Here is a 27,496-nt window from a genome sequence, read left to right on the forward strand (position 1 = left end):
ATATTAATAGAAACCACTTGCCAGTGTAACTTTTCAACATTGGTGATGACTACTCCAGAAAGACTGTATCTTAATTTTTTTTTTATGGCAATTAATTTCATGCTTTGGTGCCTTATATTTTAAATTCTGTAGCATTTTTTTGCAATCTAGAATATAGCTTTCGCTGATCTGTGTTTTTCATGTTTGTGCGAGGGAAAACATGTGTTTAAATGAGAACAGTCATAAGGAATGAATTCTAGGGTTCCAGTATATTTTCTTCTTTCAAGTCTCATCTGGTATGGTAGGTATGAGGAGCGTTGGTAGCACAGCACAGTTGCCAGTGATTGATGCTGATTATTTTTTAGCCTTATACTTAGAGACGCAGGAGTCTCCACATACACTGCTCAAGATCGAGCTTCTGATTATACAGTTGCACAGAGTCTAACTAAAGTACTTACAGATTGAAATCCCTGTAAACTTATTTGGAAGCTTCTTCTCACCCACGTATGAAGGCTAAAAGAGTTTGCATAATGTTTTGCTGTGTGTTCAAAACAGCGTCTGTCAGTGACTTCGAACATGTGCTAGCTACAGCAATATGTTAAACAAGCAGAGGTGGGAAATCTTTCTTTTGCTGTTCTTAAATCGCTGTGATTCTCAAAAGGCGTTTGAAGCTGGACGGCATCTTACCCTGTTGTTATCCAGATTTCTCTAGATATGCCTGTGCAAACTGAAAACTAATCTTGCTAATGTTCTCTTCCAAACTGTGGCAAAGTGTGATCTGGTAGAAGATGACTGCTGAAAGTGGAAGGGTAAATATCTGGGACGCAGTCTGCAGTAAGGGCTGTGAATTTTGTGCGACTGTCTCTGTAGCATGAATCATATAAATATTCTAAATTTGAGAGAATAACCAAGGTTAGTCCCCAAAACCCTGCCACTATTCATAGCCAAAATATTTTCCAGAGAAATGGACTGAAAAATAGTCTATTTTGGGATGAAAAAAAGGAAAAAAATCTGCTCGTTCTCACAATAGCAAGATTGAACCTTCTTCCTCTTCAAAACTTTTCTCTCTTGCTAATAATAGCAAATGTCTGCTGGGAATTTGCCAACTCCCTGTTCTCCTCAATTCCTGTATTTTTAAAGGTTATCTGGAAGTTAAAAGTTTGAAACACACAACATGACTAGCGAACTAAGGGTTTCCATAAATACACAAAGATCTGAACTACAAGAGCTGTCATTCAAGGGAATCTCTGAATGAAGTTTGTGCGCTTTGCCAGAATCTCTCCTGTGTGTCCTGCATCCCTGTTGATACCTAAATATCTTTCAGGTTGAATGTTGAAATGATAGCTTTTGGCACAGGTGTAGGGGCTATTTTATTAAAAATAAAATAAAAATAAAAAGGCATCAGTGCCTTTTGACAGTGTTTCTTACCCCTGTAGGCTCCTGCCCTGGAGGTGCACAGTGCCGTTGAGCATTCATAGCACTTTGGGATTCTCTGGGGTGTAAGACACTATATAAATGTAAAATGTTGCCACAGCAACCAAATGTCACACGATTCACTTGCGTAAGATGAACAACAAATACTTAGGAAACGGAGATCCCATTTGCTAGCTTTTTTTTTTTTTTTTGTCTCCATATCAATACGCTTTATTAAGTTGGAGGCAAGGGAGGCTGCAGAGCGGCATTGTTTTCTGATGACATTAGAAGTTTTCCCCTACTTGATTTGGGATTCGGGAATAGACGTTGGTTTCATGTCTGAGAATAAAACCTTGCCAGTCTGAAGTGTTGAAAAAAAAAAAAAAAATAAAATATTGGGTTTAAGTAATTAATACATTCTCTCGGTTAATTCTGAATGCTGTCAAGGGGGAGAGATTTTGCGGGTGTCAGTAGTCCGTGACTACGCCGCCACAGCAAACCAGAACCCCTTTTTCTAAAGGCGGATAATCTCCGTGGGAAACGGGGGCTGCGCTGCGCCGGGCGCTCGCCCTCACCGACGGCGGTCCCTCACCCCCCCCGGGCCGGCACAGCCTGGGCTCCTGCTGCCACCTGCCGACCGACGGACAGACCGAGGGACCGACCGGCTCCCCCCCGGGGGCTCCCCGCTCCCCTCCCCGCGGCGGACCCGTTGCGTTCCTCCGCGGGGATCCGGGGCTGAGGAGGGTCGCGGTGCGTGTCTCCCCTTCCCCCCCGCCCCAGCCAAGCAACCGGCGACCTCCAGCCCTCGGGACACCTGGGGGAGGGAGCGACTGGCTGGAGAAGTACTGGGGAGACTTACCAGGAGATGCTTTTGGCTTATTTCACTCATTCATTTATTTATATAAAAAAAAAAAAAAAAGGGGGGGGGGGGGTGGGGGCAAAATCCCAAAGCAGTTACGTTAAACAGTTTCCCTTAATGTCCTGCCAGGCACCGAGAGCTTTTCTTTGGCTCGCAACTCCCGTTTCTGCGACTGCATCTCCGTGTTGCAGCGATGTCGCCCGTACACTTGCAGGGTGTGGGCTGACGTTTCTAAAAGAAGAAAACGATCTTCCCCTGTGCTGTGAAAAGCGGTGGAAGATGGGCACAGTGTGCTAAATATGCCAGCTTTTCAACAATCGGCAAATTAACATTTACGCGTTTAAAATGGCTTGAGTATTCACTCTCACATTCCACTTGTGTGTGTACAAGTATATTTATCATAGAGCCGTAGAATGGTTAGAGTTGGTAGGGACCTTAAAGATCATCTAGTTCCCCCCCCCCCCGCCATGGGCAGGGACACCTCCCACTAGAGGAAGTTACGGTTTACAGTTTAATATTTACAGTTAAGGAAACTTGGCTAGAGGAATCAAAATGTTGCATTTAAAACATTCTAAGAGTATTGCTTGAAAATTGTCATTAATCAGAGCATTAGAAATGCTCTGATTGGCCCAGCAATGTGCCCTTGTCGCCAAAAAGGCCAATGGAATCCTGGGCTGCATAGGGAAGAGTGTGGCCAGTAGGTCGAGGGAGGTCATTCTCCCCCTCTACTCGGCACTGGTGAGGCCACAACTGGAATACTGTGTCCAGTTTTGGGCTCCCCAGTTCAAGAGGGACAGGGAACTGCTGGAGCGAGTCCAGCGAAGGGCAACTAAGATGATTAAGGGCTTGGAGCACCTCCCTTATGAGGAAAGGCTGAGAGAGCTGGGACTCTTTAGCCTGGAGAAGAGAAGGCTGAGGGGAGACCTTATTATGGCGTACAAGTATCTAAAGGGTGGGTTGAAGAAGGATGGAGCCAGGCTCTTTTCAATGGTTCCAAGTGACAGGACGAGGGGCAATGGGCACAAGTTAGAACACAGGAAGTTCCGTTCAAATACACGGAAACAGTTCTTTACGGTTCGGGTGACAGAGCACTGGAACAGGCTGCCCAGGGAGGTTGTGGAGTCCCCTTCCCTGGAGATTTTCAAGACCCGCCTGGATGCAGTCCTGAGTAATGTGCTCTAGGCAATCCTGCTTTAGCAGGAGAGTTGGACTAGATGATCTCTAGAGGTCCCTTCCAACTCTGATGATTCTGTGATTCTGTGATTCTGTGAAATCAGATGGCTACCAAGCAATCTAATTAAAACTTCATGCTTTCATTTCAGTCAACAACGTGGGAATTTCGTATGCTTATCCTGAATATTTTCTTGATGTTCCAGAGCTGGATAAAGTAAGTGCTTTTGTAGTACCTTCTAGTGTTCTCATTTTTAGTGCTAAATGCTTTTAACAGATATGGCAAAAGTATTTAGGTTTGGTTAAGGTACTCGCATAACAAGGTTTTTTGATTAGAATCAAGTGTTCAAAAAGCGAAGAGATTTACATAAGCAATGTAACACAACTCATGATTTTTTTTTTTTTTGTTGTTTTTTTACTTACACTCCTCTCTTTACTTACACTCTATTTCTATTTCAGACAGATGCTCTGGGGTCAATATCTGAATTCCACTCCTGTCCGTGGTCTCATCTGGCAGCTGTTCTTGAGCTGCTTTAGCTTGTGGGGAGGTTCTTAAGTGACTGAAGGGGAGGGAAGCAAGCGGCTTCATGAGTGGAAGCTGCATATTCCATAACACTGTTACGAAACTTAAATATGATGGTTTTAGACACTTTGTAATGTAGGGACATTCTTGGTTGCACTGAACTCTTGACTATGAACGCGTCCAGTAGTGCATGATTTTATGATTTTGTTTCCATCCACCCCCCCCCCCCCCCACTCCCCGTAGCTAACTGTATTCACTGTGGGTTTGTGCTTTCTGCACATATCATTGATAAGTGTATCTGGGTTTTGGTTCAATTAAACTTCATAATATTTACATCTATTCATGTCTAAAATATCAGAATTTATTACAGTTTATAAATATTGCAAATAGTGTTAGGAAATACAGTGTCAATGTGATAAATCTGTGTTTTTCTTTATTTGTATGAGTCCCTAATCAGAGACAAAACTTGACCAAAAGAAATTCACAGACTTTGCTTTGAAAGTCTGTCACTGCTCCTGCTAGGTAAGCAGGAAGGCAAGGAGTAAAGGTGGATGTGTAAGTGTATGGTTGAATTTATCCTGGCACTTAAAACCCAGAGAGTGAGTAAATATTGATCAAATAATTTGAAATGACAAAATGCAAAACTTTGTTTTCTTGCAGACAATTGACAAAATGATCAACGTTAACATCATGGCTGTTTGTAAGGTAAGTGCCCCATTACCAACACTTGTTCTTGATGTCTTAATTCAAAACCAGTAAGCAATTAAAATTCAGTTGTCTGAAACAATTACTTTCACCTATTAGGGCACAGGTTCATTTTTCATCTTGGAGTAGCCCAGAGGTTGTGACTGTTGTGTGAAATATAATTTGTTGCAAAGATACCTATTAGCTATTTAAAAGAGCAAGGTGTGTACACAAAACAACACTTAATGTTTCTCCATGCTTGTCGTTCTAATGCTTCCTGCAAATCATTCATTCTTCTGCCTCTGTATCTGTGTTTCTTGGGGTAGGCAACCCTCATCTCTGCATACCTAAGGTTTTTTTGTTCACTAGTGAGAAAGCACTTACATATTTTCTGTGAAATAAATGAGCAAGAAGGAAAACCAAGTTCACAGAAGCGTTCATTAACTTTGAAGTAAAGTTACCTTCCCTTTTTGATATTTAAACTGAATCCTTTACTGGGAAGAAGTCAACCTGACTGCAGGCTAAAATATATGGCTCTTCCCTTGTTTATTAACATATGAAGCCCATTCAAAAATTAGATTTCTGTTCTAATATTTCAAAGCTTAAAAGGGGCAGAGGGAATAGCAGCTGCTTACATGACACAGAGTCAATTAGTGTATTACTAGTGAGTGCTGAAGAAACTCCTTGTGATTATTCACTGCTAAACCTTAACTTTCTTGTCTTGTACAAGACAAACCTTGCATCTCATTAGCTGAGGGTTAATCTTTTGCCGCAGAGCCAAAATATTAGGTTTTTCAAAGGTGGCTTGAAAGATTGGACTTTCTTGCAGCTGTTCTGATTAAGATAAGTACTAAATTAATCTAGTACAGTGCTCTCGGGGAGTCTAAACTGTAGGTGTTTTGTTTCCGTGTGAGGAGGCACAGGGTGTCTTAAAACAATGCTTCTGGAAGATTTTCACATCTTATTAAAACATAGGCAAACAGTGAAAATGCAACCCTTGTGTGACTGAATGGGATTGTTAATGGCGGCTTGCTGCTGCTAACTCTGGCTTTTGTGTGCCGTCTTTGTCTAGAACTACTTGTTGCAAAATTTAGAAATGCTACAACAGTGAGTCTTCAGAAACTTTTCACCTTGAAAACTACTGCTAACCTGATGAGCACTGATTTTCTTTTAGTTGACCGAGGATTGTTGCCCATGGTGTCTTGTTGCATTCCTGCAAGGTTTTCATCAGGGAATTCAGTTATTAACGGGCACCTTTGAAAGTTTCTCTTATGGAAGTCATTTACCAGACAATTTTTAATGTTAGCACGGCTACAGCAGGTGTAAAAGTGAAGAAGTGTTGTAATGCGTGGACCTCTTAGCTAGAGATTAGTGTAATCAGAAGAATGCCTCTGTTAAGGTGTGACATCTGTGCTGTGCCAGCAGAGGGAGTGCAGTATTCAGCGATTAAAGAATTTGGGGTGTCAGTCTTCCTGGAAACATTTCGTTAGAATAGAAAAGTTACAGACTAACTACTTGAATACACATTTCTGAAGATGGTAGGCTAGAATAATAGGTGAGGTCTACTTTAATTTGGTATACACCCAAAAATCCAGAGATGCAGTCAGATTATATTAGTTTCCAGAATAAACTAGGGCTGTTTTGTGGCTTGAGTCTTTGTGTTTATGATCAGTGGTCGTCAGCAATTTCACAAAGTTCTCATACAGTTTTTTGTAAAATTTGCATTGTGTCAGCCTCTTCACATTCAAACGTAGTTGTCTTCACACATATAAAAACTTACTGAATACCTACTTTCTATGTCTTAATAGTGTTTCTCCTTCCATTTGCAAACTTTTTTCTTGGCCGTGAACAGCTCCTGCTACTGGGTATAATCAGAGTTTGAGCATAAGCTTCCAGGCTTGAAAATGTTTCCTCCTGCATGAGCCTGTTGTGTAATTAAACAGTAGGCATGCCAGATGCTTACTGTTTTGGGGAGAGGAGCACATTAGAGATATGTACCATCTGTAAGTCATTTTTCCAGGGGAACCCATAGAACTAGAGAATCATGGCAGGAAAAAGTAATTTTAGGAGAAGTCTGTATGTCCTCTCATTTAGATTTTTTGGGATGTAATCCTGTGAACATTTAGTTCAGTGTTTTAGGTTGATACAGTCTCTTATCCAGGGGTATAAGTGCATTAAAAAAAAATTCTCCCTTCTTGCCTGATTTAAAAACATGAAGTTTGGGATGGAAGAGAGCGCTGCGTTCCTAAGCAAGGAGATGAAGGTCTGCTGAAAAGGTGGAAAAGGTGAAGGCACAAGAGAGAAAAAGCAGGTTTTGCTGGTACCCATTCAGGCTCTGCTCACAGTATCTCCAGATCTTTGTCACCGAGGTGTCGCATAAGCTGTCTACTGTGATATTCTGGAATGTTGCCACTCACTTTCTTGCCTTTGGAACAAAACTTCCTCAGGGCCTAAAAGGTAACAATATCTCCTGTGTTCTTGGTGATCTGAACCATGTGCATCAGCAACACCTCTGTTGGACACCGTAACTCTTTTGGCACGTTTGTCAGATAACTCCAGTTCTGGCTGAAATGCTCCTTAGGCTTGAAGTGGGAAAGTCAAGATATTCAGCACAGTTTGATTCTGCAGAAACGTTAAGGTCTGTTTTGTTGACACAAGTGTAGGCATTATTGAAGGGTAATGCTCATCCCTTACCTTTTGCCTTTTTTTTGTTGGGCAGCTCATTGGATTTTGTAGGGGATATGCAGGAAGGGGTGGTATGCTGAGAGATAAGACCCCATCTTCACCTCACAGGATAAAAAGCAGGACCAACTAGGTTGATAATTTAATACTTTTCCCAGCCGTAAGGGATCTAGCACAATGAAATTTTCCCTAATGTTTGAGAACTTGTTTTCCATCAGAGCTTTTAAACATGTTTCTTTCCCTAATCCTATTCCATGCTGTCTGCCCCCATCATGTCCTTAGAGCAGTTAGGTTAGGTCACCCATGAACCCCCCAGTGGTGCAATTTTGGGACTCAGTCAGTCTGGCATGGAGTGTTGTGATTACTGTGATCTGCCTTCAAAGCACCCCCTATGCTGCTGAAGACAAGCTATGCAAAACTACATAAAACATGTTGGAAATCTCACATCTTGTAAAATACTGGTTAAAAACAGTGAACCAAACACCACCCTGCTGCCCCCCCTCCCTCCCTCAACCACAGTAGGTTCCTTTTTTAAGCTCTCTGGAAAATGTCACATTTTTATAGTGATATTCAGTACAGGAGTTACTCCATTCTTCATATAATATACAAAACCAGAAGTGCCTTGGGTCTTGATGTTGCCATAAATAGAATGAAGAATTTTTGTTTGTGGTATTTCTCAGGAAAACTTGAGACTTGATGCAGCCTTATACAAGGACTGAGTTGACAGATACATGAGGAAGAAGACGGGGTAGTATGCAAAGTTCCCGTCACAATTGTATCTCGGGCTTCTGGGCGGATTTAAAAACTAGAACTTTTCTTTAATGATTGTTGGTGGCAGTTCAGGTAACATGGGTTTGTGTTGTAATTTTTTGATGTCTCATCGCATTTTGAGACACAAACATATTTCTGACATGCATTAAAATAACAGGTCAAAAGTCCGGGGTTTTTCACTAACCAACAAGTGTTGAAGAGCCAAAGTTATAGTTGCTCTGTATAGTTTTCATCTAGGGTTCCTTTGTATCAGCTGCATCTTCTTGTGTCAATTCACCTTTGTATGCTACATCCTTTGATTTCACCTGGAAAAACAATTAAACTTGATTTGGCTGTTGGATTAACGTACTGAAAGCCAAGGATGTCAGACTTGCTGTCCAGTGGAAAAAGTGGGTAGGTAATGAGCATAGAGAATAGTTTCCCATGCTTCGGGGAGCCCTTCTTTCTCCTTTGAAAGCTGCAAGAGATACTTTGTGTGTGATGAAAAGCAAGTATGTTATTTCTGTTTGCAGCATCGCAATATGCTAATTGCATTGGGAGTGAGGCATAAACTTGTGTTCTCTTGAAAAATGAGTAGGACTCAATAGTTGAGGGAGTGCTGGCTTAGCGGTTGATTAAGCAAGGAGCCGAATTGGTTTGCAAGCTATTATGTTGTGGGGGAATGTAAATTTTAGGCTTGCAGGCCAGGCTTCAGTCGGAAATTGGCATTAACAGAGGAAGGGGGAGAGTAAATTACACGTATGTACATGCCTTGGTGTCTGTGCTAATCTTTGCCTTGATCACCTTACTGATGTTTTATACTGAGTGTCAAATACAAAGGGATAATAGGCCTACAAGATCAAGGATTTTCATCATCACTGTATTTGAGAAGTTTATAATTTGCTTAATACTTCAAAATATATAAATACTCTGTGTTGAACTGAGAGATCAGTTGTCAGCTGCCCTCTTAAGGGAAGAGGAGTGAGAGGTGAATTATTCCAGGTTGTGAATCCCAGGCAGGACAAGGGAACTACAAAGTCTGAAACCGAGTTTAGGAAAAGGAAAAAAAAAAAAAACAAACCCACAAACAAACAAAAAAAAAAAAAACAAAAACAAAACAAACCAAAAAACCACAAAAGAACCCAACCCAACCAACCAAAAATGACGAAACCCACAACTGATGTAAAATTGTAAGGGGGAGAAGAAGCTTGTATGTTTGAGAAAGAGGAGCTACTCTTTTGCAGACCTCTGCATAGAAAGAAGAAAAGCTTGGGGAGCAATAATCCTGAAAGACGGTAGGAAATGACATCTCTATCTCTCTCTCACTCCCATGAGTGTTCAAGTGGGCTGGTGTGACCTAATACTCTGTCTGTAAAGGTACCTTACCAGAAATCAGATGATAGTTGCTTGTGCCCTGCTAGAACCCTATGTGAATTTTTGTATTTGCTGTGTATTTGAGAGGATCACAGTTAAGTGGAACATAATTCTGAGGGTGGCTGCAACACTGAGTTGTGAGAAGAGATCGCTCTGTGTGTGTGTGTTCCAGTCTACTCAAGAGGTTTCTTTACATTTATATTCAAAGTCATAATCAAAGGGGGGGATGTGACAATTTAGCCAAGTACATAATACAAGTTTATAACCGAGAGGGATAGTTGCCAACGCGTGGAAGAGGAGCAAGTGTTCTGTGAAGGTGGTCATGAATATCATTCAGATGGTCCAGAGGGAGAAATTAGATTCTGTGGTTTCCCACCTTGCTGACTTTGAACCTGAGAGCATGATACACAGGAAGCTGGAACAAGGGAACTGAGGCTGTGATAAATACTTCTCAGCAATAATCAGGGAAGCACTTGGGATTTTTCTTCAAAGGACAAGTGACGTGGGGAAATTTAGGAAATTCTGGAGTTCTGTGGTTTTTTGTAGATTTGGGGTTGAGACAAATACATATTCCATATCTTGAAAAGAGAAAGTTCAGACTATTTGAGTAGTCTTTTTTCCTATGTAAAGCCAAGGAGGGGGAGGAGAAGATGCTTATTTTCAGAGCCTTCCCTTATAAACCGGACTCTGAAAGCTTGTGGCTCTAAATAGGGAAAACTTTCTCTCCTAAAAACGTTGTTCAAAGGAAAGTCAGTGCCAATGAACAGTGCTTGCAGGATGTTAAATTCATAGTTCCCTTGGTATGTCCCATGCCCCTTTCTGGTTACTGACCTCGCCACGTGGGTTATTGCCTGATTTTCTGTTGAATTGACATCAGGTTTACTTGCCAGTTTGTGCAAATATAAATCATTCTTGTTCAGCTTGGGGTATGAGCTGCATTAAGAAGTTATTGTTTCAAAAGAGATACGTTATAAAAACTTAACAGTAGGTGCTGAGAATAGGTTTCACAATCAATTTGACTACGACTGCACGAGTACAATTCCGTAGTTGTTTCAGTGCAAGGTCTGCAGGTGAGAGTTGCGTAGGCACAGTGTCATTTAACTATTTGTTAAACAGCTCGTGCATTTGTGAACATGTGTGAATCCTCTGCCCAGGAACCATGAATTATCTTATGGGAGCAATGATGTTTTTTTACATGGGTGGGCACGCCGCAGGGAATTTCCGATCTTTAAGAAGTTACGTTGCTTTGAGTTGTTATAATTTCACCCCAGATTTGTGAATGAGATCTGAAGGCAGCTTCTTAGCTGCATAACAAAGTAGAAATGTTGTCCAAAATCTCTAGCTTCATCCTTTGCTGTACTTGCATAGGTTTAATTACAGATCATTGTACCGTTTGGAAGTGGAAGGAGTGACTTGCAGTTGTAACATCTTACCATAGAATGATTTCTCCCTGAATATACAACTGTGGTATTAGGTTTCTGGCTTTGGATAACAATTATGTGGCCCGTAATTTGTGAAGGATGACTTTGAATATTTACCTCAGCTTTTCGTACTGTATTTTAGCAGCCTGAGTATCACTTGAAATGTATTCAAAACTTTACAAATTATTATTCTTTCCCTAAGCTCTATTCCTGAGCTATTGCTTGGATCGGAGTGACAAAGGACAACTCAGTGTTCACTAAGAATGAATGGGAGATTTTTTTTTCCTGAAGAGAAAACACTGCAAATACGTGGTTTTAATTTCTAACTATTTGTTAGTTCCCCAATAGGAGCTTTTAACTGTAGCACCTGTTTTAGAACATAAATCTAGCCATATGGCTGTGCATTTTTGTGTCTGCAAGTAGGAATCTCTGCTTCTTTTACACTGAAAGTGGTGTTCCCTCTTCCAAAATTAGAAGATAGAAGACGGGTCTGGTGAGGAAGAGTGGACAATACAACCAGTGCTTGCCAGGCATGTAATAAATGCAGTTGCAAATACATGGACATCAAGAAATGACAGCTGCGTGCAAAAGATTAATGAAATGGTCTGTAATGAATTTCTGCCTTAAGTTAGCCCTTTGCTGTGAGTGTTCTGGAACTTAGGAGCTGGAGGGTTAGGTGTAAAAGAAGTTGACTTAATAAAAAACAATAAAAAAATACAGCCCTCCAAACCAAAGGAACTATATCCCAAACTCTACGGTACCATTATGTGTATATGTTGTGAAATCATTGTGAAACAAACAAGCAAAAAAAACCCTCAATAAGTGCTGCTTCATGGTTGTGTGTTAAACATAACTTGTTGCCAGACTATATAAAATATCAAAGATTAACAACCTCTGATGTCAAGGAGACTGTCCTGAGCAAATTTCTCAGACGCGTACACATGCACGTACGATCTTACTCTGCTCTAATACACACTTCCAGAAAGAAAAAACAGTTTTCTTTAAGCTGGCAGTTTTCACGTAGCTTCATGTCTGGCTACTTTGTCTGAAATTGCCTGAGCCTTCAGAGTCTTGGGAACATTCACGTTTTCAACTGCTACACCGGCATTTCTGTGGAAAGTAGTACTCATTCGGAAAAATGGTTACATGAGGGAAGCCCAAGTGAGTTCAGTGACGACTAACTGAAGGCACTCGTCTCGGGGTAGTTCCCAACCTCTCCTTTAGGTTGCCTGCCACTTTCTTCTTCCTGTATTAGATTGCCGTCAGAGAAAGAAACAGTCATAGAGTTCTCTGGCACCCTACGTGCTGATTCCTACAGGCTCAGACTTTCAATCTTTTGGCATTGGTGAAATACACCCCATTACAGAACTAGCTGTCTCTAAGACCTAGCTGAAATTTGGGTTCTGTACCTAGATGGTATTTTTTCAGTTCTAGATGTTTGTTGTTAACCTGCCGGTGTCACGATGACATGGCTGAGATTATAGCTATTGAAGACAAGAGTGTTAACCGGTTTGGCTGTTTTAGATAAAGATCATACAAGCACCTATCGACACTTATTAGTGGCAAAACTACATTTCTGCTATAGATTGTTTTATTTGAATTAATGCTGGGAATATTTTATGTGTACGTACAATGTATAAATTGGCCAGACCTGAATATGGCTGCAGAATGCCCTGCCAGCATTTTTCCAATAGTGCTCTTGTGCTGCTGGAACAGTCTGACTGTGGACTTGGCTGGGTGAGGTGAAACTGACTCAGAGAGTTGCCTTCTTTTTATTCTTTAAAAAAAAGGTATTTTTTTCTGTACATAAAGATACTGAATATTTATATATCTTTTCACACAACACGAGATGTAAAAATACAGATAGGAAAAACAGTTTTGCTCTATTTCACAGATTTTTTTTTTTTAATTCCCTCAAAATATTAATTTTAATGGAAGCAAAAGGAAATTATGTTGCATATAAAATCCAGTTTTGCCATCAGTGTTTTTCTGTGAAGGGGGGAAAAAAACCTGGTTGCCTGTCCAGCTGAACTTTAGAAACAGACTATTTAACCCAGCTGGTGGTGAGAGACATCTTGATTTCTACCCGAATTGTGTACCTATTGTAGTACCTCAGCTGTCAATGGCTTCATATTTTTTTAATTTATATAAGTCAAACAATTATTGTAGCATTCTTCTCAGTGCTCTCGTTTGGATATCAATAGTAACCAGCAGGTTCGTGACACACCGTTAGAGCTGCTTGGTGGGTTGCAGTTCGGATTAGACCCTGAATGCGTTTGTGTGGATTTATGGCAAAGTTTCAGATGTGGGGTCCCCTCTGCATTACGATGGGAGATCCTATACTGTTTTTTCAGGCCATTTATGGGTTGCCTAAGGGAAGGCAATTGCAGTCCACGTCCATGTGTCAATCTGTGGAGATGATATGCAGCATTACACTGCTCTTAGAGGCAAGAAACAGCGTGCTGCTTTTTGCCAAGGGATCTGAGGGAGAGATTGTAAAGCTTGCACCAGATAAAAGATGTGCCAGTCTTGAACGAGTTTTAAAATCGGCCCAAATCATTCTTTATCCTTTAACATTAAAATAAATAGTTGTTTCCACATCTCTTCTGAAGCATTAGTGTATGAAAAAGCTCATGTCTACTTAGACTATTAAGTCTTAGTTACTTAGACTATTAAATCAAAATTAGAGGTTTTTTGAAGTTGCATCAGATCTGTTTAGCTTGGTGACATTTACCAACTCTGAATACTTAGTTTGATATCTGGGGCAGCATTGAGAATTAAATATGTCAACAACCAAGCTCATGAAAGTGAGGTCTGTTCAAGTCCTGCCTGTCCCTTATCGAAGCTGTCATTGCAGCATGGCTGATGGGAAAATCTATTCTGAGTGAGAAATGCCAATAAAATACATATATACATACACAATAAAAAACAGAGCCCTTCTCTACCATTTTCTTTGTCAACTGCAATCAACTGAAATTTTGTTTTCTTTTGTGATTTTTCTTCTTTATTCCTGAAAAGGTATGTTTTATAATTAAAAAATAAAAACAAACAAAACCCCCCAAACCTAGATGCAGTCATATGTAAGGGCTAATGCAATATGAACAGCTTGCTACAATAAGATTTGTTTCTTTGTAATAAAAATGCTTACAGGTGTTTTGTGCTCCTGTACATGCTGATTTCTTGTGCGTGTGTGTTTCCCCCCCGTACTGCTGAAATGTTTAATATTTTAAGCTATCAAGGTAATTTGGTGGGAGTACCATTACATTTTGATACCATTAGTATGTTATTACCCCCTCCTCACTGTGTTCTCAATAACTTTGTTGGAACACCTTTTAAAAATGTGTTTTAAAAGTGGTAACTACTTATATTTCTTGTCTGATCTGTCTTTGGTGTCAGTGATGTGACATTTATTAACAGGGTTGGTTGGGGGGAGGATAGTATTTGGCACAAGCTGCACTTTGACATTATTTCCTAAAGGGAGAAGTTTTGGATTTAAGTTGTATTTTACGGTGGTAGTAATTAGTAGTAGGAAAATTAACTATTTAACACTAATTAAAAATTTGTCAAAGCATGGATGGTGCTTGATTCATTTACCTTGTCAGAGCTACTCTGGCTGCAACTGGGAAGCTTGTTTTAGGATTACTGCTCTAGAGAATCCTTCAACCAGCTTGTAAATAGATTGCTCAGAGTGATAATGAAGGCAGGAGCTTCCAGAGCAGTGGGGAGGTTTCCCAGGCTACACCTCCTCGTGGGGGTGTAGGTTCTTCAGTGTGAAAACATCTGTGTAATCAGCAAAAAATGTTTTGGAGTCTTAAATGTTTTCTGTAGGTAACATAGCGTAGGGAACTTATTTTCCCTAGTTCTGTCCAGTGTTTTTGCTGCTCCACAATTTATTTTTAACTTGAAATCAGCAGTTCAGTAGGCCCAGCTAAAATGCATTGGATATTGTCTTGAGTCTTGGCATAGGTGGTAAATTTAGTCTTGAGGAAGACAGATGCTTTTTGTGGAGAGAGAACGATCATACACGTTACCGTAGTACTCTGGTGCTTTAATGTTCTTTAGAGGCCACGGATGCTGCAAAGCGGTGAAGACTTTATTTATTTATTTATTTATTTACTTTTATTGTACTTATGCTACTAGCTGGATGGGTTCACCAGATTCAGTGCACATGCTACTTGACAGAGCCAAGTTATCCAGGTAGAATAAAAATAAACTGCCTACGCAAAGTATGGTCTCTGCTTCCCCGAGCCTTGGTTGGGGTGGAGGGGGTGGCAGCTGCTTCTGGGAGGAAGGGAGGCTTCCCTCGGTCTCTGGCTGTCTGGTGTCTGCGTTCTCAGCCATCACGAATGTTTTCTTTTTGCAGATGACACGATTGGTGCTGCCCGGCATGCTGGAAAGGTGAGTCACACTAACACTATCCAGACAAAGTCATCATTATTTATAGGGGAGAATCCTTTCTTGAAAAATTCATTACTGTGACTAATCAGCCTAGTCTCCATGTTTTAATGGCAGAGTAATGCTGGGTGAGTCACGCTGATGGTGCATGAATCATCAGACGGTGGAAGCCTTTTCCACTCGATTCCCTTTTTATTTTTCCTCTCCCTTCTCCACTGTTGTGGTGATTCCTTTTAGAACGGAATTAAAAAGCCCGTCTGACTCATCAGCACTAACTCAACAACCTGCTATTCTGAGGGGGTGGTTACAGTTCCTGGGAATAACCTTCTTAAGGCTATTTCTCTAAGTCATTGTAAGTAAAATGGATGCAAAGAATATGTTCTCATTATACAGTAGGAGGTATATTGAGGAAAGGCTGTGATCATTTGGAAAAGTAGAATTGGAGACCAGCTCTTTAAAATAAGAGTTAATGCACACCACTGTCGCCGTGGAAGACGTGTACTGACTTCTTAGCTAGCTCCCAGGTGAAACTGTAAGGTGCACGGTTTCCACGTAGTCCCTCCAGGCTGTTGTCTAGCTGACGTTGACTGTCCCAGGCTGTTGCGGTGCTAACCGGGGCTTGCTGGGGCTTGCCCCAGGTCTGGTCTGAGCTCGGCTCGCAATACTGAGGGAAGGTGTGTGGAACCGTGCGTGGCAGTCACCGTGGTATTGCCTCCAAGCGAATACTCTAGGGGGAGCATATATATGGGGCAGACCTCCAAATCCAACAAAGATTAACAAAAAAATTGTTTTTTCTTGTATCATCCTGCTATCTGGGAGCCTTCGTTGCAGATCTGGATTCAATTATTCAAGTGTTGCACAGATGGCAGAGCAAATGTTTCATATCTAAACCAAAGTTTCTTTGTGGGTACAAACTGTCAGAGCAAGTGGCCGGTATGGGAGTCTGTGTAGCACATCAGGGTGATGGAGAGCTTAGATTCTTAGTTAAACAACTAGGAGATAAGAATGAGCTTGTTTCGTGTAAAGAAACTTGAATTAGAAAAGAAGGCCCAAGACAGAGCTCTGGGGTGGGGGTGTAATATTTCCCAATAAAGCTAGAGTAGAGGGTGAGGGTTGTTACACAGTGGTGGTTAGCTGCTCAGGGTTTGTAAGTCAAAAGTTACTCCTTGGCTGTGTATTATTATTGATAAAGGGACCTGCCTTTTGTGAAACCACCGCCCTGTGAAGATGCCAACATGACCAAAGCCATTCTGCTTTCAAAGGGTTTAATGTTGTTTTGTTATCAATTTTTGGAACTTTGAAACTCTAACAATTTCTTGCCTTAGTTTCTTCTTTGTCTAAAGAAATGTTGTAGTTATCCATTTGGCAGTTGATCTCTTCAGCTTCTCAGGGCAGAAGGATATATACTCTACTTACGGAATATCCTCTGTATGTTTTTCTGTTCTGTGTTAACCTGGGTAAGATGATTTGAATGAAAGGCAGCAAACCAGGATCCTACTGTCTTGTGGTTCTGACTACCCTTGAGCACACCATGTCATGTTTCTTCTCACTTTTCTTAACTACATGATTACCTCAGGAATCTCAAAGATAAGTGTTAAAGAAGCTTGGAAATAAAAGGCTAATAGTGGTTAAAAAAAAAAAAAACCTACACATCTTTTTTCTTCTTTTTCCTGTGTGTGAGGAATCACTTTGACTGCTCCATTTGAATGAAGGCTTTGGTTTCTGTCCCAAGAAAAGATATTTGAAACAGCTTCCATTTTCTGTTTGGTTTTGTGAAGTCAGTTGGGTTTGCAGTGCACAGAAGCAATGTCTGCAGCTGCCAACTCCTGCATAGTCATAGCTCACAGGCCATTAACACCGCTAAGAGCCTGTAACCACAGGAGGACGTGGCTGTCCAGCAAATCCAAGAGCATGAACGAATGGTAGCTGTACTTGGCTGCTCTTTGGACCAACCATAAATTTCTTGCGTGGTCCCGCAGGTTAAGAAAAGGGGCTCCAGGATCTAAGAATAAAACCAGACTAGAAATCCCACCGTTATGCCTCACTTGTACAAGGAGGATAGCGCGTTGAGTAGATCGATGTGACATAGTACGCTATAGCATCTTGCAGCAGTAGTGCATACTTTTACGTATTTGAGTGTTGGTTTTATGGCAATATATTACAAGATAAATACTGAAATAGAGCAGACTTTACATGCTTTGCATCCAGGTCTGTAAGGAAGAAACACAACTGCATCTTGGTGTGTCTCTTAACCTTCTATTTATAATAAACACAGCAGCATTAGATGAATGTCACTTCTGGGACTGGCATTTAGATTCTCTGCTGTGGCTCCTCTCCTGTGCTCTGAACACTTAAAGTGACAATTTATAATCTGCGGCTTCCTATTACACTTAAATGAGCAGTTCCTCTGTAAATTTTCAGGCTACTGTCTAAGGTGGAAGACTCATAGAACTGAAAATTGAGGCTTGGTGTCTTTGGGAACAAAAAAAAACACCACCAACAAAAATCAGTTGACTGTTTCTAGACAAATATCAAACTATGGTATTTATTGCCAGGGAAGTAGCAAGTGCATAATTACATTACAGAGGAAGCTTGCTCTTTCCACTTGGCGTGCAGCTGGAGCAGGCGCTGGTTGCCACAGCAACAGGGAGATGGCTAAATATAGCCTCCCTGGCGCTGGACCGCTTAAGGTAGAATGATGGAGAGGTGTGAGGGTGTGGGTCTGGCTCTCTTCATCTTGACCAACTTTTTTTTTTGTTTAAGTGCACAGTCGAGTTGGATGGAGCCAAAATTTCTTTTTGCTGCACTGATGCTAGCATAGTTCTTCAGATCCCTCCCTAAAAACATTTATTTTGCAATTCCTCTAAGAAGCAAAATTGTAATTGGAGTAATTGGAAGTGTTCCCCCTACACGCACGCTTCTCAGTTTCCTTTTATCTAGAGGTTTTAAGTTATGAGCTTTTAAGGGTAGGACTGTTTTCTCTATAAAGAAAAAATACAAACCACAAAACCCACAGTGGCATTGACTGCTTCAAAGAGACCAATACATGGAGTTTCTGCAAGGGGCTGCTATTAATTCGTGTTTCCAAGAGGGTTTTCTTCACTGGGTCAGACGATTAATTTACTGCACCTAGATGATGGTCACTTCTGCTGGAAAGTCGCTGTCTAGCCAGACGCTGGAGAGCTGTGCTTTACAGCCTGAATGCCAACCTCTCTTCTAAAGCTTCAGTTTGTTTTGCAAGCATGAGGCTCGTGTTTGTCCATATAAATGCTCACCCCTTTATGAATCCGGTTAAGCTTTTGTCCTCAGTTAAGTTTTGTGGCAAGTACTCTCTGAATATGGGAAGAGCACTTCCCTTTATCAGATCTAAATTTCAGTCTTTCATTTAAATAAATGTCATCTTTCTTTTGTATTTTGAGAGGATAAATCAAGATCTTGATCGTTGTCATTCATTAGTCTGTATACTCTTATCATGACTGCTCTTAATAGTCTCTTAAATAGCTATAATTGAACATTGATGAGGTGAACAGATTGGTATCGGGGTTGGGGTTTTTTTCCTCCTTTTCCCCTTTCTTAAATCATCAGGTTCTTAATATTTCTGTCCTATATTTGGAGGGACAAAAGTGTTCCATAGATTGTAATACAAGAGTTCAGTGGTGGTGGATCTGTCCCTGCCATTCCTGCCATCCTGTTCTTTGGCTGGTTTTAGTGACTGCTGCACAAAAGAGAACTCCTTGTTGACTTTGTTCAGGTTTTCCAGGGAGTGGATAGTCGATTTAGAGTCCTGCAAGGTTTGTGATTAATTCACGTTATTTTCTTTAGTATCCATTGTTGGGTTTGTTATATTGATTTTTCCATCTGCCATTCTGTAGTCTGTTCACATAGCAGTCTGCGCTCTTTAAAAAGTTCCTTATAGTATTCTCCAATCTGGTAATCTTTTAAAAACTGCATGAATACTCATTTCACTGCTAATCCCCATTTGAGCTTATGAATAAATATCACAAGCACCACCTGTCTTGCTATGAGAAACTTCTGGCATCCACTGTTAACCTTTTGCTGTCGTGAAAATTCATGATTAATTTGTGGTCTTATTTTCTCCATACTACATATTTTGATCCACATTACTACTTTATTTTACCAACCAAGCCTTGCAGATAACTCCTGAAAAATACAATGAATTTTGGCAAAGGTGTTTGAAGTCCCGAATGACTGAAATGATTCTTTGCTGTCACGTTAGCCATCTCATTTCTAGAGGTGAATCAATCACAGATTTAATTCACACTTGTATCATGGCAGAAGCCATGTTGGTTTGAATCTATTGTCACAATTTTCAGAGAGTTATATCGTTTTGATTTTTAAGGGTCACTTACGCTCAGCTGTTTGTTTTCAAGATGGCTACTTAAATCATTGTGGCAGCAGTGGCATAGGGTATCCGTGGATGAACAAATATGATGAGAAACTTGTATGTGAATCTGCAGGAGTTGAGCTGTGTGATGCCTACCTGCGTGAATGTTCGCACTCCGCACTAAAGTACGGCATACTTAGTAGTACTTTCAGGTAAAATTGGCCTGAATTTACCACAGGGTAAGAAGCAGAGATGCATCTTTCACTGTGGTGGAGCACCTTCTAACAGTATACTTGCCCTAATTTGCCTGAAGCTTTTAAAACTAATTCTTCTTTCTACCTAGCACTAAGTAATATGTCTGTTTTTGTAGGTAAAACTAGTCACAGAAATAGACATGCTCAGGAACAGTCAGTGGGTTGGGAAATCCAGGAGTCGGACTTTCGGTCCTACCTGCACGTGCTTGGCAGAGCAGGTGGTAGCTAATTTCAGACTGGTACCCTTACCTAAATATTATTGTGGAATACTGTCAGTGTTACTGTGACACAGCTGTAAAACAACTCATATATTCTGTAGTCATCCACTGAGTATCTTCCATACTATATTAAAACACTTCTGTGTTTGAGCGAGCAGTAGATTCAGATACTTCCTATCTTGAAGATCCATCATGAAGTAACATTTAGAAGATGAAAGAGATTATCAAAGTGTAAACTATAGAACAAACTTGTATCACCATTTCAGCCACCTTAGCCCGACATTTAGAAGTTGCCTTTTGGACTTGTGCCAGCTTTGCTCAATCAGTTGGGCATAGTTTAGCCCAGTGTCTGTGTGTATATATATGTATGGAGCTTGATTGCTTGAATGCTTCTATTGTGCTTAAAGTCATATTGGTAAATTTCAGTTTAGGATTTGGTTGTTTGTGTTTTGTTTTGTTGTGTGTTTGTTTTTTTTTTTTTAAACAGATCTTAATCTCAGTTGTGTCCTAAAGGTTTTCTTCAGGCTTGCAGTAATTTTCTGAAACATGAAAGACGTTTCCTTTATTTCATGATAATGTGTCTTCACTGCCTTTCAGATCAAAAGGGGTAATCCTGAATATCTCCTCAGCTGCTGGGATGTATCCAACTCCACTGCTGACTCTTTACTCTGCAACCAAGGCAAGTGCTCTTTTCCACACTGAAATCAAGTGTCAAATATAAGACAACACTACAGGAATGAATGTTTTGGTGTCCATCTAGTGGTGTTTTCATGAACTAAAAGTACTGAGTTTCTAACTTGAATTTTTCCAATAGCGGAAGCTGGAAGGTCGAGAGAATAAGAGTGTAAGGGTTAACTGGCATGGAAACAACTATCTTATATATTTCATCATGCGTTCTACTGTAACATGGAAAAGGATGCTAGTGTACCAAGCAAGCTTAGTGTGAGGTTGAGAAGGGACATTGCCTAAGTTTAACACGCTTTCTTATTTTGACTTTGAAACATTTTTCCCTAATCTTACAGAAGATGTGTATCTTCAATATATATGTATATATATTTATTGAAGTAGGACTCTTCTGGTGCTTGCTGGAAGAAAACATTTGTCCTTTTTTTTTATTAGTTACCTTAAGTTTAGCATTTCAGGTAAGAGAAAGGGTAGAGCTCTAGGGCCTCGCCACTACCAAATACTCAGCTTCCCTTGATCTGCTGACTGTACATCCTGCTAACGTAGCCCACTATGTAATTTCATGTTCTTGCATTGAGTGGATTATTGGCTTATCTTCTCTCTGGAAGACACCATAAATTCCACGTTCTTTGCAGCAGGGCTGCTACTTGACCAAAACTGAGGCATGACGCTGTCCCACTCTACATGCAGAACTTTGCATTTCACGCTGTGCCAGTCAAGAAATCTCATGAATGTTTAACAATAATCAAGTTTATCGGAGTCTCTCTGGACTGAAGCTCTGTCGTGTCAACCACTCTGTCTAATGTTGCCATCTGCAAATGTGCTGAGGGTGTGCTCTGTGTCATCATCTAGGTCACTTGATAGGAGATACAGAAGAATAAGGGCATCTGTATTGATCTGCAGGGTTCTCCGCTTGTTATCAGCCAGATGTCAAGCTATTGATCACGGCCCTTTGAGCCTTGTTGGTCCAGCCAATTTTCAGTCTGCCCAGCAGTTTGTCCTTTCAGCACATATCTGCTCAACTTCCAAATGAGAATGCTGCAGAAGATGATGTCAAAAGCTTCACTGAAGTGAAAATGTATCTATATATACACAAACACATACATAGATTTTTTATATATTAAAAATCTGTTCCCCTCATCTACAAAGCTAGTCCGCTCCGTTGGAGAAAGCAATTTAGTCGGACAAACGTGATTTGCTGTTAGTAAATCTGTGACTGTTTCTGATGTACCTTGTTGTCCTTTTGTGCTTGGAAATGATACCCAAGAGCAGGGCTCCGTGATCTTTCCACAAACTGAGTTAAAGCCGATGGGATCATTTTTGCCTTTTCAAGGAGGGATACGTTAGCCCTCTCCCAGTTGTCAAAGATCTCCCCCACTTTCCATAATTTTTCAGATATTGTAGGTAGCAGACTTGTATTCACATGGACTGGTTCTTTCAGCTCTCTTGAGTGTATCCATGGTGGCTCCACGTATTTGAATATATCGAGCTTCTCTGAGTAGTCCCTAAATTGTTGCTGCCTCTGCCTGTCTTTTCCGTTAAACAAAGCTGGTGCATGCAGAGCCATGTGAGCAGGCTTTGGCTGTGCAAAGGCAAGAGAAGTGTTGAATACCTTAACTTTTTTCTATCCTTTATCTCTAGGCTGTCTCCCATCCATCAATAGAACCCCATTTCTCTGAAATGCCTCTTGAAACTAGTGTACCTGTAGGATCCTTTACTGCTACCCTTAATGTCCTTGCTAGTCTTTTCCTAGCTTGGACTTTATTCCTAAGTACCCAATAATGTTTTATGTTTCTGTTTTGTTACTTCTCCTTGTTTCTGTCTCTCATACGCTCATTTTGAGTTTATCAAGAAGCTCCCCATTTAGCCAAACACTTCTTTTACTGAAATTTCCTGTCGTCTTCCAGAATAGGCTGGTTTATTTTACCAGCTCATAAGTTGCTACTCTAGATCAACATTTCACGTTAAATTTATCTGCTCTGGTTTCTCTTTGTGTCACTGGGACAGTTTTGTCTTTCTGCAGCTATTCTTTATTTTTTTTTCCGAAGATACTTACAGGGGCTTCTGAAATGTCCACCTAAAAAGTCTTTGGTTCATGCCGTAAAGGCAGAATATGAGTACACAGTATGGAACTGAACTATACATGATAAATGCAAGAGACGTTTGCACTGGTATTAAAGCAGTAGGGCACTACAGCTTTTTCAGGTGCATCTGGTAATTACCTTGAATACTTCAAGGATTTCAGAGTCTAAGCAGAACCTTGACAGGACAAAGAAACCTTCAGTAGTGTCATTCATGGCAGAACAGACCTGTCTTTCCTGTAGACTCTCGGTAATGTCTTCCTATTTCCAGAAAGGAATCGATACACGCTATTTTATTCATATTAAAGGAGGGGATATTTAAGTTTAGAAATTATGAAAGCCTGAATTAGTTTTAGCTGATAAAATTTGCTCTTGAAATAGCTCTTTCCTGAGAGCACAGTTCTTTGTTTTAATACCAAAGGTCACTTTCGTTGTGGCAGTGCCTTCAGCTTTATGGAATGAATTGAGCTTCTGATTTTAGGGATAATATGCCTTACACTGCTTTCGTTAGTCTTTTTTCAATGAGAATCTCAAATATTTCCTCCCCTCCCCCTAAGAAACTCAATTACAGGTTAAGTAATCTGCCTATTCTCAGCACTGCTCATCTTCTACCACAGCAAGATTAGTAAGCATGAAAGTGACTCCCCTAATGTAGCTATAGAAAGACTGTATCTGCAATTTATAGGGTTTTTTTCTTCATCAATATAGAGGGGGTTTAAAGCATAGTATCCTTCAGGTCTAAGTTAATGGCTTTGGCTAATTATCGGGAACAGACGCAGTCAAATTCTTTAACCTTCCTGTGGAAAGTTCCCTATTTTACAAGAAATGAGATACTTTTAAAGGAATCATAGTCCTGTTTTTGGCAGGCTTACCTATCTGCCAGCATTAATACTAATGACAAGTGAAATACAATTTTTTTTCCCCGCCAGATCTTTAGTGTTTGGGTTTGTTACTGGATATCCAAGGAGAAGAAATTTTCCTAATGCATTGTTTATCTGTTTATTCAAGGGATGCTTAATTAGACGACATTTTTAAGACTGTTTTAAGTTAGAGGCTGCTGGGGGGTTTGAGGATCTGGAGGTAGAAAACCCACCTTGTATTGGAATAAGTTCTTCAAGAAGAAAAACTCCAAAGTTTATTTGGATGCTGGAAGTTGCTCTTTCTTCTCATGTAAAATGAACATTCTCTTTATTGCACGCTCTTTGCAACCAGTAGAGATGACAGTCTCTTCATACTGTCTCTCCATATTTGGAGCAGTAATTGATTTCAGGACTCTGTCATGTAGAAATAGCTAGAAATTTGAATGATCAAAGCCCTTTGATTAACACAATATAGGGGTTTTAAATTTTTTTTAATAGATTATTGACACGGTCTGTGCAGTTATCATACATACATCTGGCAACTGTATTCAGGTACTGCACTGAACTATTTGGCTGTCTATGCGAGTGCCTTATTGTTGCAATAATAGCACAACTGGCTCACTCGAATCATTGCTACTAGGCCTGATTTTCACAGACTTGTTGAACGCTGGATTTCATTAAGAACTTACACGAACAGTTGGACAGAAGATAAGCTTTTTTGGTTTAATGAGCCTCTTCTAGCTTGTACATGCAACTTGAAGATGAAGAATAAAAGGACCTATCTGCTACACAGTAAAATCAAATTTTCTTTCAGATTTTGTGTATGCTCAGAAAAGTGTCTATAGAAATAGCCCAGTAGTGTGGGAGTGTTTCTTTTGCTTCTTGTATAGGCTGAGTTTAGTAGGATGACCTTACTGAAAAAACACTGGGCAGTGCAAGCTTTAAGTACTGGTTTCAATTAGGAGTTCTGTAAATCCAGCAGTGATGTGGTCAGCAAAGGAAGACTGTAAAGCAGGTGCAATACTAAAGCTTTGCTGTTTATTTTGAAACTGGTCTGAAGCAACTGCTTCTTAAATACCTGAATTAATTTATTTAGTATTTATTTTACCTTCAAGCATGGATAACATAGTTTAGTTCCTTCAGTTGAAGGTACTCCGTTCATCCTACTTGGCTGTATTGTTTCACTAAAAAAAGAAACCATAGCAGAACCTGATATTTTTTTCTCGCTGGACTGCAGGAAGGAAAAGTGGACGGGTGGTTTAGAAGAACCTCCGTGAGGGGGAATCTATGCTGGTTTGAACTGCTGGGTAGCTTTGGGTTATTAGGACAATACTTTCTCAGCATGGTTATGGAGGGCATCTTGAAGGCAGGTAATAGCATCCACCTTTTAAGCTCTTTAATTTCTTTCTTTAAACTTTTCTTAAACTTTTAGCCTTATAATTCCTAAAACTTCTAGAGGTTTGGAAAAGAATCTGTGGAGGTGGACTTCAGGACTAGGAAGAAGTATCACCATGGCATGGCATGTCTTTAAAAGTGTAAAGAGAGAAGACAAAGTATTTAAACCAATGTTTTAAAAAACATGCACAAGAGAAACCTACTTAAATCACTCTTTAAAAAAAAAAAAAAAGGGGGTCTGAGATGACATAAGTAGTGAACAATGTGAACATAAAATCTTTATTTTCCTTTTTTAACTAAACTCTATGTAACAAATCTAGTTTCTTTTCTTTCTAAATTTAAAAGGGTTCTATTTGTTCAGATTGAGCCTCACTTCTGTAAAAACACTTTGTAAGCACAGGGTTTCTATTCAGATGCATGGAGGCCTCGGGAAGAAGTAATCCACTGAAAAGCCTAGATAGAAAAGAAGAGAAAAGATGGAGCATTCAATATGCATTAAAATGGAAACTATATGCAAACTATAGTTTCCATTTTAATGCATAGCATGCTCCATCTTTCTCTTCTTTTCTCTCTAGGCTTTTGTGGATTACTTCTCCCGAGGCCTCCATGCAGAATACAAGAGCAAGGGCATCATTGTGCAGGTGAGTAGAGTTTGTTTCATGTAAGTGTGGTTACCACAGCAACATTGGTGTCTTGGTAACAAAAGGGAATCAGCATATTCTCTTATTCATGAATACGTGACGCAGATTAAGGATGAGGATTTCCTTTGATCCCATTAGCAGCTACTCTGAAACAATGCATCTCAAAGCAACAAAAACATGTTTGGTTGTTTTTTTTTTGTTTTAGGTTTGGTTTTTTTTTTTTTTTAGCTGATGGTGCTAATTGAACCTTTAAGTGTAAAATATTCCGTAAAACTGTGTGCAACTTTGTAGAATACAGCTTTATACAACTTAATCTACTGGAATGCACTTTTGGAGTGCATTTGTACAGAGATTCAATGGGTAACTGCTCAAAAGACTAGAATTGTAGCAGTCCATTCCCTGCAGTGTCAGCAAATCAACTGCTAGTGTAAGCTTAGTAGCAAGAACAAACAAAAGCCTCAAAGACCCTCTGTATGTAATAGACCAATTTAATTTTCTTACTGGTGGCTTTCCACGTTACTAACGAGTCTTGCTTCCTCCCTCCACCTCCCCCCCAATTTGTTCACTTTCCATGGTTTTATTTTTGATAGGGCATAAAAGCAAACCAAGCCAGTCTCTCACAACTGCATGTGATTTTGCTTTAATATCCCTTCTCACATACTCTTAGTGTTTGTGTCCAAAATGTAGCTGGAAGTTCCAGGTTTTCCTGAGTTTTCCATTACTTTTATTGCACCTGTTGCTCTCCAGAGCAATAGTCAGTTTGATAAAGGTGGTATAAGATCTTGCCTGTACTGTGAAGACGGTGGTGTATCTTTCTCAAATTCAGTTAGGGATCTTCTTACAAACAGGATAAGCCTATGTCCATGCATGTCATTCCCTGATTCTGTATGGTGGTTCTCAAAACTGTCTCAACTCCAAAGGCCCTATGAAGAGTAAGGCACGAAGTTGCCTGCCTTATTTGTGTAATCACTAAGCATGAGAGCACAACTTTTGTTACTGACTAATGCCATAGAGATGTTGTTACCAGCTTAGGGCTATGTTACCTTTTTGATGTACTGGATTTTTTTCCCTTTAAGCCTACTTAGCAAACCAAGCATTTATCACTAGGAAATGTCCTGCAGTTTAGTATCCAGATGTTTAGTCCTAGATGTTTAGTGTAACGTCCTGTCCCAGTTCATGAGTGAGGATTGTGTTAAGAAAAAAGACAACTGCTGTGTGAGCTATTCCCATGCAGTCCCTGACCCTTTAATGGGACCCTCATTTAAACCTTTATACTAAACGTCTTAAGGGATGCTGTTTATTTTGGGGTCTGTTGGCAGTGGAGAGGAAGCTAGCTAAGGTGGGCCCTGAAAGCATTCTAACTACTGTTGTTGCAGACCTTCTCGAGGACAGACTAGATGAGAGTTTTACACTGGTAACAGATTATGACTCGCTGTAGAGCTCCCAAAGTGTAATTTCTCAGTGCTTGATGCTTTGTCCTAGCAGGCTGGGATGTACCTTCAGCTGAACCAATGTACAGCAATGAAGGATGTGGGGAAAAAAAAAAAAAAAAAAAAAGTAGCACTCTGAACAGGTACTCATTCAGCAGACAGGGTGGCTTGTGTGTGCTCTCAGTTCTTGAAGCAGATTAACCTGGGGCAGCTTTCAGTGTTTCATGTCTCCGTGTTCTCTTCCCACAGGCTTTCCAAGCCTTTCCCTGACTTCAGCCCCAAACTGTCCAGCAATGGGTCAATTTTACCATACTGCAAGTTTCTTAGAGCTTTCTTTT

General features: G+C 40.3%; 1 protein-coding gene across 1 annotated transcript in view; it reads left to right on the top strand.

Moving 5' to 3' along the window:
- The window catches only part of HSD17B12 (hydroxysteroid 17-beta dehydrogenase 12), a gene marked incomplete at its 5' end in the record, with an annotated part of 92,688 nt that overhangs the window by 58,319 nt on the left and 6,873 nt on the right, over window positions 1-27,496 (top strand). The window contains 5 exon segments of the mRNA XM_082485290.1: window positions 3,574-3,638; window positions 4,605-4,649; window positions 15,219-15,253; window positions 20,665-20,746; window positions 25,663-25,728. Coding sequence (XP_082341416.1) covers window positions 3,574-3,638; window positions 4,605-4,649; window positions 15,219-15,253; window positions 20,665-20,746; window positions 25,663-25,728 — 293 coding nt within the window.

This window comes from Vanellus vanellus, assembly GCF_965231255.1.
Source record: "Vanellus vanellus genome assembly, chromosome: 6".
NCBI classification, from domain to species: domain Eukaryota; kingdom Metazoa; phylum Chordata; class Aves; order Charadriiformes; family Charadriidae; genus Vanellus; species Vanellus vanellus.